The sequence below is a fragment of the Amphimedon queenslandica genome, unplaced genomic scaffold (genome assembly GCF_000090795.2).
Source record: "Amphimedon queenslandica unplaced genomic scaffold, v1.1 AMPQUscaffold_13507, whole genome shotgun sequence".
Taxonomy (NCBI): Eukaryota; Metazoa; Porifera; class Demospongiae; order Haplosclerida; family Niphatidae; genus Amphimedon; species Amphimedon queenslandica.
The window spans coordinates 251,697-264,901 of record NW_003546257.1 but is presented as its reverse complement, the minus strand read 5'-3'; the positions used below and the strand labels follow the sequence as shown (position 1 = coordinate 264,901).

Sequence of the window (13,205 nt, the reverse complement as noted above, 5' to 3'; positions counted from 1 at the left end):
ATATCACGATGCCATCCAGGAGGCTATTTCATATAAAAGGTTGAGCTGAGCCCAAGACAGTCACTGTCAAGTTGAAGTTCACTCTCAGTTGCTCTAATCTCTTAAACAAGAATAACACAACATGTCTGGACGTGGAAAAGGAGGCAAAGGTCTCGGAAAGGGAGGCGCCAAGCGTCACAGGAAGATCCTTCGTGACAACATCCAGGGAATCACCAAGCCCGCCATTCGTCGTCTTGCTCGCCGTGGTGGTGTCAAGCGTATCTCTGGCCTCATCTATGAGGAGACACGAGGTGTACTGAAGGTCTTCCTCGAGAATGTCATCCGTGATGCTGTCACTTACACAGAGCATGCCAAGAGAAAGACAGTCACTGCTATGGATGTCGTCTATGCTCTGAAGAGGCAAGGACGTACACTCTATGGTTTCGGAGGGTAAACATCTCAAGCCCCCAACCACTGAACTTCTATACACCATCTTTTCAACCGGCTCTTTTCAGAGCCACCCATTTCTAAAAGATCCTTAACTTGATCATTATTTTATCTCTTGTTTGATAAGAAATGTTTATTCAGTCACAAATTTGCAAACTAAACTCAATAAACTGTGTGGAATAAGCCCATAGTGTGATCAGCAGTCAGCACACAAGCAATTGTGAGCATGCGGTTAAGTTATTATTTGATGTAAGGGGGCATACGAAACCTTACATCAAAAAGTCATTGCCTTGCACTTTGGTTACTCCCACTATACCATTATTGTATATCTGCATTATGATATACATTCGATGAAATGGTCAAGAAGTGCACAGGTGATTTGACCTTTTGATACAAAAACGTTTCAAACTTCACACAAAATTAAATTTAGCGCTCGTTTGCGTTGCATTTTATGACCAGGCTTTAATGTAAAATTGCTAAGTTATTCCACATGAAAATTTTATTAAGTCAAATAAGATGATTTTGAGCGGATCCATATGAAGCTACATGTGCCACACCCAATATACAAACTACAACACAAGTTATTAATTTGCTGAGTAATATTAATTACAATGGTCCAGTTATGATTAACAACAGATTATGATTCCTTGTTCGTAAAGTGTCAAGCACAAGCTAGTCTAAAAGGAGCATTACAACAATTCTTTTATAATGGAACTGTTTCATACCTTCTTTAAGTCCAAGTCTAATGGCAAATCTCTAACATAAACAAATTTAGGATAACTCTTTATCAAGAACTGTATTGCCATTGCATCCTAAAGACAAGAATCTCAATAAAATAAAAACTACCAAAGGAGGAGTCATCACCTCTTCTTCTAAAACAATGACCTGAGGATCTTTCTCTTTATATATTCTAGTGTTGCCAGTGTTAAAGTACAGTGAATACTCAGAGCCATCATTGGTCAATCTAGAGAGAAGAGAGAAAGATTATCATACCCCCTCTTCCTTACTCCTTCTACATACCTCACTGATTTCTGTCGAACTATCTTTATCATGGTATCAAGAGTTATCATTGTTTGGTGCGTTACTTTCCCGTCTTCCTCAAGAGATGGACCACGATTATAAATCATACACTTCTTTTCATCTAAGAGAAATAACAGTACACGTCGTACATACACACAGAATTTACTATAACATACTTTCAGAAAGACAAGGAGGGAGAGATGAGTGTAAAAAATCAACAGCCATCTAAATAAAATTGAACATCCAATGACTCAAAAGGCCATGGTAAACTACTGACTTCATCTGCAGCTGACAACAATGGAGCGTATTGTACTATCCTTGAGAAGAGATCGTGCGTTTTGTCAAAGAATTGACAGATCCTCTTGTCCTTCTAAAAATGGGGAACGAAAAATAAATAATACTGGAATTATCTCAACTGCTACTGACAGAATTGCCATGAACAAATCCTACGTAATCGGAATAGTCCCAGGGCAAAGAATGTCTGAAATCTTCATCCTCTTCAATGGCGGACTTTAAAGCAAGAGGCAGCATCTAAAAAAACCAATAATACATGTACATATGGTTACATCATCGAAAATTCACTCGTTCAAAGAAATCGCCCCAAGTGTGCTTCTGAGCAGTTGATAATGTAATGTGAAGAGAATGTGTGTCCGGTAGAGCTACAGCCTGGAGAAAGGAAGAACATAAATAGATTGATTGTCAAATGAATTAAGTACTTGATGTATGACACCACGAGGAAAGTACAAGAGATCTCCAGGGTTAAGAATAATGTCTAATATCGGTTTACCAATCTCCTCTTCATCAAGATCATCTAAAAATAAATTAATCTTAAATAAATATTTTGGAGCAACAATATGAAGACAAGATACTCACTGCTCGAAGTTCGTGGGAGTATTTCATAGCGATTCCTTGGCTTGTAAAGCCGCCATCTTTTCTTCCCTTCTACTTGTACTACAAATGCCTCAATGTCGTCATAATGAGGAGCGAATCCCTGCGTTCCAGCTGGAGTCAAGTAGCTACAATATAAAAGTGTACAGCTTTAATTAAAATTTAAGGACATGAGTACTACGTACATGTTGGCACCAACAAACGAGCTAAAGTGCTCTTGCAAAAAGGAAGTCAATAACCACATTGGCCGAGAATAAGTCTGAGGATTCAAAAATTGAATAGAATACCCATCCTAAAATTAAAAAAAAAAGCATAAATATTATAACTTGCTAAAGGCCCTTACACTAAATCTGTCCCAGACCATTGGAGCATGTGCCCTGCCTGATGACTGTTCCACTTCTTTCTCTCCATCAGCATACGAGGTTATCCTAATATTGACCAAGTGCTCAATATGATTCTAAAATACTACAAATAAAATACAAGAATCTATTATTTTTATTAGACTTGCCTCTCTTAATATCCTGTCAAGGTCTCTGCTACTAAACCAACCATCATTATAATGAGGGACATTTCTTGGTATCATGACTGGTTTCTGTTCCCAGTCATTTCTATACAACAATATCAAAAATCATTACATTCTGTTTAAGCATGCGACAAGACAAATACTTGTAAAATTTGTCACATGAGAATGGATAGATGAGTAATTGAAACAGCGCCTTTCCAGCTGCTCGACTGTCTTCGTATTGATCAGGTTTGAATTGATTTTTAAATGGAACGTCAAAATTAGGGACACACCCTTCCTTTCCCTCGTCACTACTAAGTGATTCAGTATCATCAGCTTGTTCCTCACTCTCTTCTTCTTCTTCGATGCTTGAAAATGAGTTAGTTTTATGCTTTATCTTCATCAATTTCTTTGAGCCTTTAGTTACCTTCTCTTAGAAAATAAGATTACAATTAAAATCATGAGTTCATGCAAAGTGAAGGATTGTGCATGTAATTGTGCTAGTTACTCCACCCATTTCTGCCATACCCCTGTACGGCAAGTTCCTTACATTACGGCTATTTTTGTTGCCAGCATCAAATGATTTAAGGATTTTCCTCTTTTTCCTTTTCTGCAAAAATTCAAGCTAAAGTGTACAGATTAATTTTGTGTCACTGATACTCACATTAGAGTTATCTGATGAGTCCTTTGCTCTTTTCTTTCTTTTCTTTTTGCTAACTATGCTTTCATTGCTATCCTCCTCCTCTTTCTCTTCTCCTTTATACACTTGAAATGCTGACATAGTAGCCATGATACATACACGTGTCTCTCTTGTCTCAACCCCTATAGAGCTAATTGTAATTATTGCGGCGCGCCCACCTAGCTATATTTATGTCTATGATGGAAGAAGTGGAACAGGAACAGCAAAAGTGTAGGAGAGAAATCAAAATCCCTGTTAATGGCGTTGAGCTTTATTGCATCATAAGTGGAGATGGACCAACTCCTGTCCTGTTTCTCCCCGGGGCAGCAACACCGACTGTACTTTCCTTTCCTTTCCAATTAGAATATTTTGGCAAAAGTGGCAGTGGATATACAGTGATCTCTTTCGATCCAAGAGGATATGGATACTCTCACGAAGTCCCAAGGACCTTCTCAGTAGCACCGGAGCACCATACAAAGGTTGATGCAAGGGATGCATACGAGATAATGAAGTACTTGGGGTATGAGAAATACTTGGTTGTTGGTTGGTGTGGTGGAGGTCTCACTGCAATGTATCTTGCTTCCCTCTTCCCTGATGCTGTCCAAGGAATGATTACATGGGGCTCCAGGATACACTATAGTGAACGCGATCTGGAAGTTTCGGAAAGTATGAGGGACATTATTAAAGGGCTTTCAGAACATCCAGAGGCATGCAAAAAGTTTATTGAAATATATGGCAGTGAAAACACTTTGCAAACTCTTTGGGGCAGATTCACCGATTCTGTACTTGAGACATACGAGTATGTCAAAGATAAGAATGGAATGTTATGCTCTGACGAGTTGAGTCAAATAAAATGCCCCACAGTTATCCTTCATGGCGAAAATGATCACATGACGACACTTGATCAAGCAAAGCTAGTCAAGGATTTGATTCCTGGTAGTCAGTTGGTTCTGATAGAAGAAGGTGCTCATATTATGCAAATTACAACACCAGATAAGTTTAATAGTGCCGTTGATGGTTACTTAAAAGAAATGATGGCTAATAAAGAGAAATAAAAAAAATAAACTACTAGACTATATACTTTTTGCTTTAATAACTATTTGTGCTAGATACTATTGTTCAATAATCATTGTAGCATCATTGTATGTGCACAGCTCTCCTGCAGTAACTTTATCGCATCAAAAACAAGTAGTTTTTAAAAACAAAAATTAAGCAATTTTATATAAATAATATAACATAATTAAAAAAGAATTAGCTACTATTGGCATATCTAAACAATTAATGTGCAATAAATTTAGATCATCTCTGATTATATAAACTCTTCCAGTCTATAGTGCTAAAGAATGGATGTGACTTGATATCATCAGTGCCATTTAAGCCAGAACCTACACATTAAGCATAAAAGAGAGAGATACATTATAAATGATGTACAGGATCCTTTTTTGTAGCTTACCAATTCTTTCTAAAGGATTAACCTGCAGCAACTAAACAAAAAGGGAGTAAGACAGCTCAGCTAGGTTTAGTTTCTTACTTGTTCTATTAGTGATTTGGCCTCTGGCGAGACCTTACCAGGTACAACAATAGGTATATGGGAGTGTATTCCTCCTGGATGGCAGTGAACCAACAGCTCCCCAGTCAACAGCTCAAATAAAATGGCTCCTAAACTCCACCAGTCAGCACTCACTGTAGCTTCATCTAACCCGCTAAGCTCTACAACCATAAATACATGCAGTCATTATGCCCTCCTATATTAGTATGATGCTTTACCTGGTGCTACATACATTCTCTGTACAGCCTCGGTCTTCACAGAATTCGGTATATAGTCCCACTGACCAAAATAAGTTAAACGAACGTCCCCTATAAGAGGATGTACCATGTACCATCTTACTTTCACATGAAAAAATAGTAATTAATTTTACCTGAGTCATTAATCAGAATATTGTCTGAGTGGAGGTCTCTATAATAATAAAAATAATCAATTATTACTATCACTGTATATGCTGCAATCTGCAAAAAAGGAGTAGCTATTACTAAACTAACCTGCATATGATACCATTGGAGTGTAGATGCTCCAATGCTATGACTAATTGAGCTGCCCATTTCTTAATGTCACTGTCCAGTTGTTTCTCCCACTCCTGACTGGGACCAGTCTCTGGTGATCCTCTCAGCGATACAACAGGAGAGAACTGTGGAGTACTCTGCCTAGACGAGAGTCTAACAGTAACGAGAAGTAAACGCTACAAAGGTTACTCATAAGACTCACTTTTTTATTCCTTCAGCTGGTCTAGAGACATCTCCTCCTCCTGATAAACTTGAAGCCGAGGGTTTTGCTGGAATGGGGCGAGGCTGAGACGTAGGTGTGGTTGGAGTTGGTGGTACGACATTAATGGTGGTGGATGAAGATTGATCACTACTGGTATTATCATTATTATCATTATCTGCAGATACAGGTTCGTTGGTGACACTATCTTTACCACTAGAAGCATCAATCCCATTTGTAATAATTTCCTCTTGGCTGCCTTTGTCCCCATTGTCTATAACATCAGGTTTAGAGCTGCCTTTATCTTCATTATTACTACTGCTAGTGTTAGGTGGATCAGTGCTAGTATGAATATCATCATTACTACTACTGGGTACTATATCAGTAGGATCAGCAGTAGTTGTATTATCATTATCCTGACTAAGGTTGAGTTGTAGGAGGTCGCTGTTATTATCTGGTGCAGAAAGAGAAGTGAATGCAGATAAGTGCTTCTCCAACTCAAGAAGCTGCTCTTGATCTCCTAATAAATCATCATCCTCTTTATTAGTATCTTCTATTAATGAACCATCATCCTCTTTACTTAATGAATCATCATTCTCTTTACCATCTCCCTCCTGTAATATAGCTTGAATCTCAGCTTCATCTTCTCTGTCAAGTATTGCTGAATCATCAGCATCATCTTCTCTTGTTGCTTTGCTACTCAACTCTTCCTCGTCTTCTTTGCAAAGCTCTTCCATTTGCTTCCTTAATACATCCAGCATGTCTTCTTTCTCATCTTCTTCGTCTCCATCACCACTCCCTCCACCAATGCTACTCCCAATGCTGCTAGTAACTGGTAGTTCGGTCGGTGGACTTAAATTATCCATCAAATATTGTATATAGTCGTCTTCATTTTTAGGCTCGAGCGTAGGAGGAGGGTCTTGATTAGGACTGCCGTGAGAGTGAGGCAGCGAGATGGGACTCTGGGTCATATTTAAGGACTCTGAGGATACATTAGGGGATAATGGAGGGCCTGGAGATAAAGTACTGCTCTCTTGTCCGATGACAATCCTAGCCAATTCTTCTCCTTGCTCTCTTAGTCTTTTCTTCTCTCTCTTTCTCCTCCGCCTCTCCTCTCTCTCTTGGAGCCTCCTTCCAAGTTGGTGGTCTCTGATTGATTGAACGTGATGGACTAGTCGGCCATTTTTAATATGCTCCAGGAGGAGAAAGATACGATTCGATACTGTCTCGTAATGGTGCAATAGTTTTACCATATAAGGGCATTGAGACTAAAATTATTAAAATTATTTTAATATCATTTTATTTAAACTTACAGGTGTTCTGTTCTTGCTCCTGGGTATCCGCCCACGCACCACCTGAGTCCTGTCTTGAACTGACAGCTGCTTGTGAAGTACCTACAGTAGATCATTACAAGTGGTTAGGACAACCCATAAATAATATCATATACCTTGAATACAAATCTCTGTCCTGTATGCTTGCTTTCAGTCAGTAGGACCTACATGTATGATGGATATACTGTATACGGCACTTAGTGTTCACAAGAGTATCTTACCTTGTTAGCTATGATACTCACGACTTTAAAGTCTTGGAGAAGGTGTGGCCTCGCATTACTGCTTGAGCTCTCTGATCGATTTAACTAAAATATGTTTTTTAAAGGAATGAATATTTATTTGTCACCTTACCTCCAATTTCTGCTTCTTCTTGATCATTTTTCTTTGCAATATTTCAGCATATTGTAAGTACTCAGCAGTTTTCTGTCTTACGGCTTCTCTTCTAGATGAGTTCATGTCAGCTAAGTATTACAAAAATTGAGAAGTCAAGATTGAGGTTGGCTTTTTATTTTAAGATATAATATTATAGATACAAATCCAAATACTTTTATCATCATCAGAAGGAGTATAATAATCACTATTGCTCTTTTTATAAATATTTATAAAAAAAATTAATTTTGATCAGAATCGTGTGGGCTTTGCTTTTATTCAAAACTTAACTAATTTTTAAAAATGCTCATAACTCGAAAATTATTGGTTGGAATCAACTTAAACTTTCTACATAGCATAAACACATCAATATGTATCAGAAAATGCAATAAAAATTTGGGGTGATTTTGGAGCCATTTTTCAGAAAAAACCATGGGCTATAGTACAGGGTATTTTTCAGATTTTGGTCTATTTTTAAAAATGGCCATAACTCAAAAAATTGAAGTCAGAATCAGCTCAAACTTTCTACATAGCATAAGTACATCAATATGTATCAGAAAATGCAATAAAAATTTGGGGTGATTTCGGAGCCATTTTTCGGAAAAATTCATGGGCTATAGTACAGGGTATTTTTCAGATTTTGGTCTATTTTTTAAAATGGCCATAACTCGAAAAATTGAAGTTGAAATCAGCTCAAACTTTCTACACAGCATAAGTACATCAATATGTATCAGAAAATGCAATAAAAATTTGGGGTGATTTCGGAGCCATTTTTTGGAAAAAACCATGGGCTATAGTACAGGGTATAAATTGGCCTATTTTTAAAAATGGCCATAACTCAGAAATCATTTGTCCGCCCAATAATATAAACTTACTCTGTACTCCGTTAAGCAGTACATCCACACCAGCTTTAAATAGATCAAATGATTCATCCAGTTGACCAGTTGATTCATACTCCAGCCCTTGGGTAATAAGTTTCCCTGCTTGAACAACATAAGCTCCATTAGATGAGAAAGAGGAGGAGGAGGATGAAGAAGGGCTTAGTCTTCGCTCTGCTTGATCAACAGGTTTACGAGGAGGCGAGAGATTCCCTACTGACTTATTCAATGAACCGGACTCACTCTCTAAGGTCTAAAAAATTTTTTTAATTATTTACAAAATTGTTTATTTTATTTATTTTTAATCACAAAATGCAACTCTGCACACACTTTTTAAAGGTACAATTCTTACTTTATCTTTACTAGCAGTACCATCAGTGGTGACGTAGGCCTCCTCTTCCTCTTCTCTCATTAAACTATCATAATCGTCACAATTGATAACGTCGCTCTGAGCCAAGGCATTACTCCACCAGTCAGAGCCTCCAAAAACACTACTGTCACCCTATGAAAAAAAGAGTAGAGAAGAAAGGAAAAGATTGAAAAATAAAATAAATTATATTATAAGCACCTAATTCCCAATAGACCAACACATGCTACATGTACAGTACCTGCTGGTGTCTTATTAACGATATCTCCGGAGTCTTTGGAGTTGAGGGTAAAGGGAGATCAGCTTCAGCCCCGCCCACTTCCAAAGCCACACCTCCCTCTTCTATAGCAAACATATTAAAAGACAATAAAAACACAATTCAATCCATACCTTCTCTGGTGTCGCCTCCCTCGTCTCTCTCCTCCAAAATACTCATTCTGACTGAGACCTCAGGAGGAGTGGTACTGGATGACTGTCGGCTGATCCAATCAGACTGGGGCGGAGTCTCCTGTCCAGTTGGAGAAGAGATCAACTCACTTACTGGAAGTATACGAATAACAGCTGCTCCCTATAAAAAATAAAATAAATACAAAAAAGAAAGAATTGAACAGACATATAGAGAATACATAGACATAGACAGACAGAGAAAGAGAGACAGTGAGACAGACAGACAGACAGACAGATGGACAAAAAGAAGGTATGACACTAATCACATAAACAGAAAAACAGACATACATACATAGACAAAGAACGTATGATAGACATGGAGTCATTGTGACATACACAATAGACCTGCATGTACAGTACATGTAGGCACTCACTTTTATGAATTCAAAAAAAGGCGCTGAAGTTACCAGGTGGATCTTGTAACTGCAATACTGCAATAAAGTCTCAGCAGAGACTCTCCTCTCTTCAATGACAGACTCTTTAAAACGATCTAAACAAAAAAATAAAAAGATAAAAGAGCCCATGTTTAATGTTGTCATTATGGATCATCAAAAATATAAACCATTATTTTATTTACCGAAATAATTAGCTTTTGCGAGTTCCGGAAGTTTCTCTTGAGGAGCTGATGATGAAGATGGGGCCGATATGTTTTGAATGTGCTCCAGCTGTTTCGAGAGTTTCAGAAAGTCAGAGTACCGCTTCCAGCACTCACACTGTGTGTGTAGAATAATAATAATAAATAATAATAATAAATAAATAATGATGATGATGATGATGATGATCAGGAGGAAACCAAATAACTTGAGAAAACAAACTGCTAACATCAAGCAAACATTGTCTATGTATTTGTTTGCAAAATACTAATAGCTCATTTATAATAATAATTATCAACGTAGCATTTATACTAACTAATAATACCCCATGTGATTATGAAGTACATCAATTTCATGATAAAAATGTGCGTCCATCTATTGCATGTGTATTTAAATAACAATTGCACCTCTTCGATGACAGGCTGTCCCTGTGGTGTATCAGTTTGGACCTTTAACGAGAGAGAGGGAAAACACATAGGGTAAAAGATCACGTGATAACCCACTTTAAATTGAAGCTTGTAGACTGTGTAGCCAGACGGGGATCTCTCAGATTCCAAGAGACAAAAGCTTCCACCAATGACGCTAATGGCAGAGTCCTGAAACGTCAGTACCGGTCCTATACTACCCGTTCTGACTCTCTGAGGCTCACCACCACCAGCAGCCATTTCAGTGTGGAGTGGGCGTGGTTGGTCATAACAAGCCACGCCTTGTTATCAGCTCCACCCATCCTTGATATCAACAGTGAAATGGGCCTACTCTCGATTTTGAAAAAAATGAAACAGAAGGAGAAAGACGTTAGACTCTTGATGCTGTGAGTCAATTAGCAGTAATTTTAAGTCCATTTTATTGTATTTTTTCCAGGGGTCTTGATAATGCTGGTAAGACTACAATTCTTAAGAAGTTCATTGGTGAAGACATAACCACCATATCTCCAACTTTTGGATTCAACATAAAGACAGTCGAGCACAAAGGGTAAACCTCTACTACCATTCTACATCAGGGGGACTGCTATTTAAATGTTCACACAGTTTATTTGTTAATGGAATTGTACATTCTGATTGATTACATTGGTGAAATGTCAAGTGGGAATTACGATATACTCATCTTTTTAGGCTAAAGTTAAACATATGGGATGTCGGCGGCCAGAAGTCGCTCCGATCTTATTGGAGGAATTATTTTGAGTCGACTGATGGACTAATATGGGTAGTGGACAGTGCTGACTCAAGACGTCTGGAAGACTGCAAGAAAGAACTTCATTCTCTTTTGAAAGAGGAAGTATGTCGACTTAAGACTCCATTTATGATATTATTATCCTTTTTCTTTCTTGCCTTCTTCCATCAGAGACTGGCCAGTGCTACTTTACTAGTATTTGCGAATAAGCAGGATTTACCGGGAGCTCTCTCTGGGGTCGAAATAATGAAAGTCAGTCATCATTATTTTATTATTATACAGTAGACTCATAAACATAATTCAATGCCTATTTTTTATTGTAAATCCTTATACCTGTGTATAGCAAGCAGCACAGCACAACATGTGCTGCAGTTTTGATTCTTATAATAAGTCCAATATGATTTTCAGGCGTTAGGACTCGAGCATATAAAGACTCACCATTGGCAGATTCAGGCCTGCTCTGCAGTGACTGGAGAGAATCTATTGGATGGAATCAACTGGATGACGACTGACATCAGCTCCAGAATATTCACAATGGACTGACTGTTGTTACTTGTTGTACGTACATGCATACACATCAACACTTTACTAGCATCATAACATACACACATAATTATTTGTGTCTCTTCCTCCAATGCATTAAATGTTTCATTGTTATTATTATTATGTTCTCATTGTCTGCACCTAAAAATATATTTTTTAATCTTACCTCAGTCTTTGCAGTGGATGTGCTAGTATTGTATTTCCTTGTGTTGTCTTCGCTCTGTTGTCTTCTTGATAATTTCATATAATAGCTCCTGTGTTGTATCTTTATGTACATTAACCACTAATTGTACTACTGTGTATGGCTGTCAACATTGTGTCGCTTAGCAACTGCTACCACATGTCAGATGTTGCTTGCTTTTAACTATGTCTCATGATCATTGACGGTAAGAACTGCGGCGCTCATCTTATTTATAATTGAAGACAATTCGGAGCCAGTTGATTCCATTTAGGGAAACAGGTGGCTACAATAATGCTACCTTTAATGGACAATGTCCGATAGGATCGTGTATCCCTCTTTTTGATCTCTGCTAATTAAATTCTATGGTTTGTGTTGTCATGGTGTCGACGCTGTTCAAATAGTTTCAGGATCGTGTGATGACAGTAATAGAAATAACCGTCTTATTTTTGAGCATGCTCCATCTAAAATTCTATTGTTATTCATAAATATGAAATAATTATATTTTTGTTCCTGCCATGGCCCACAGGAGTAGTGAGTGTGAGTGTGTGTGTGTATTGTGGTTAGTTGAGCTTATATAAGGGAGGTTGTGTGCAGTCTTACCTCAGATGTTTGGTCAATTCTCAGCAATACCAATTTTATCCTATTGAGTCCAGAGAAGTGATGCAGCTTGTCATTTTTCTTGTTTTGGGAGCATCTATCTGTGCTATTTGTAAGCTTTTGCTCTACCTATAGATTATGATGCTTTATTTTTTCTCTTCCCATAGCTCATGGCTGCAGTCATGGCACAGTGAAATTTATGAATCAAACTACATTGAGCATGTCTTTTGGCTCACTGCAAAGCGGGACTGTGATCATTTGCATCAATGGCAAATGGAGCTTTGTGTGCAGCAACAAATGGAGCCACATTGTTGCAAAAGTGACTTGTGTTGATATGGGTCTCTCTCATTATGGTAAGAGTAATTTGCTCCTCAGAGCTTTAAATTCTTAATATCTTTTTGTATAGGAGCAATGGCATTCCCACTCATTCCGTCCTCTAGTGTGAATTTGCCTATTTCTGTCAGTAGCATCTCTTGCAGAGGAGATGAGCTCTCCTTACTGGAATGTAGCATTAAGACGATAGGAAAGGCTGCTGCAGGAACAGCTCCAACTGCAGAAATCGAAGCTGTGGGTTTTATGGGGCATGATGATTCAGATGATACTATAGAAGTAAGCAGTGGAAGTGGAAGTGGATCCCAACCGGTTACACATTGTCCTGGCCATGCAGTTGCTGGCATCATTTGTCAAAGTACAGATCTATTCATATGTGCATGCATGGTAATCTATCTTATGTATATCAGATAAATCTAATGGCGACCACTCAAAGTGTGCAACTGGCGACCTCCAGCTAGATACTCTCACAGGGAAACTTGAGATATGTATCAACAACCGATGGGGAGGAGTATGCCATGAGAACTGGACAAGCAAAGAGACTCTCGTTGTACACAAGCAACTAGCAATGGACTGTCCACTTGAAGGTAATAGGCAAATATTACTATGCAGCATCATGCATGA

General features: G+C 38.1%; 6 protein-coding genes across 6 annotated transcripts in view; 4 read left to right on the top strand and 2 right to left on the bottom strand.

Moving 5' to 3' along the window:
• The first annotated feature begins 47 nt into the window (after positions 1 to 47).
• On the top strand, positions 48 to 587 carry LOC100639265 (histone H4). Its single transcript, XM_011411546.2, has one exon. The coding sequence runs from the start codon at positions 122 to 124 to the stop codon at positions 431 to 433; it is 312 nt and encodes a 103-aa protein (XP_011409848.1). The 5' UTR covers positions 48 to 121; the 3' UTR covers positions 434 to 587.
• On the bottom strand, positions 502 to 3,647 carry LOC100636565 (bifunctional lysine-specific demethylase and histidyl-hydroxylase NO66-like). Its single transcript, XM_020008727.1, has 16 exons — positions 3,501 to 3,647; positions 3,387 to 3,446; positions 3,001 to 3,263; positions 2,843 to 2,942; positions 2,678 to 2,791; positions 2,520 to 2,626; positions 2,320 to 2,462; positions 2,163 to 2,257; positions 2,029 to 2,112; positions 1,873 to 1,977; positions 1,724 to 1,816; positions 1,623 to 1,671; positions 1,447 to 1,567; positions 1,291 to 1,390; positions 1,152 to 1,238; positions 502 to 1,103 (listed from the first exon to the last, which is right to left on the bottom strand). Exons 1-16 carry the CDS (start codon positions 3,624 to 3,626, stop codon positions 1,053 to 1,055), a joined length of 1,698 nt encoding a protein of 565 aa, XP_019864286.1. The 5' UTR covers positions 3,627 to 3,647; the 3' UTR covers positions 502 to 1,052.
• Positions 3,648 to 3,694: 47 nt separating this feature from the next.
• LOC100636440 (valacyclovir hydrolase-like) lies at positions 3,695 to 4,658 on the top strand. The gene has a single exon (XM_003383790.2). It carries the CDS (start codon positions 3,707 to 3,709, stop codon positions 4,568 to 4,570), a length of 864 nt encoding a protein of 287 aa, XP_003383838.2. The 5' UTR covers positions 3,695 to 3,706; the 3' UTR covers positions 4,571 to 4,658.
• A 30-nt stretch (positions 4,659 to 4,688) lies between these two features.
• LOC100636314 (ribosomal protein S6 kinase delta-1-like) lies at positions 4,689 to 10,451 on the bottom strand. The gene is made up of 19 exons (XM_003383789.2): positions 10,264 to 10,451; positions 10,168 to 10,209; positions 9,745 to 9,880; positions 9,542 to 9,657; positions 9,111 to 9,288; positions 8,962 to 9,062; positions 8,706 to 8,855; positions 8,351 to 8,606; positions 7,458 to 7,567; positions 7,328 to 7,411; positions 7,223 to 7,270; positions 7,089 to 7,169; positions 5,779 to 7,043; positions 5,556 to 5,729; positions 5,435 to 5,472; positions 5,283 to 5,372; positions 5,047 to 5,225; positions 4,969 to 4,999; positions 4,689 to 4,900 (listed from the first exon to the last, which is right to left on the bottom strand). The coding sequence occupies exons 1-19, from the start codon at positions 10,423 to 10,425 to the stop codon at positions 4,815 to 4,817; spliced, it is 3,327 nt and encodes a 1,108-aa protein (XP_003383837.1). The 5' UTR covers positions 10,426 to 10,451; the 3' UTR covers positions 4,689 to 4,814.
• A 15-nt stretch (positions 10,452 to 10,466) lies between these two features.
• LOC100638886 (ADP-ribosylation factor-like protein 2) lies at positions 10,467 to 11,638 on the top strand. The gene is made up of 5 exons (XM_003383724.3): positions 10,467 to 10,571; positions 10,622 to 10,732; positions 10,873 to 11,035; positions 11,102 to 11,182; positions 11,339 to 11,638. The coding sequence occupies exons 1-5, from the start codon at positions 10,507 to 10,509 to the stop codon at positions 11,471 to 11,473; spliced, it is 555 nt and encodes a 184-aa protein (XP_003383772.1). The 5' UTR covers positions 10,467 to 10,506; the 3' UTR covers positions 11,474 to 11,638.
• A 138-nt stretch (positions 11,639 to 11,776) lies between these two features.
• LOC109593721 (neurotrypsin-like) overlaps positions 11,777 to 13,205 on the top strand; it is a 2,298-nt gene continuing 869 nt past the window's right edge. Inside the window, exons 1-4 of the mRNA XM_020008695.1 lie at positions 11,777 to 12,363; positions 12,419 to 12,604; positions 12,658 to 12,939; positions 12,992 to 13,175. Coding sequence (XP_019864254.1) covers positions 12,315 to 12,363; positions 12,419 to 12,604; positions 12,658 to 12,939; positions 12,992 to 13,175 — 701 coding nt within the window. The 5' untranslated portion in view covers positions 11,777 to 12,314. The remainder of the gene's footprint in view (positions 12,364 to 12,418; positions 12,605 to 12,657; positions 12,940 to 12,991; positions 13,176 to 13,205) is intronic.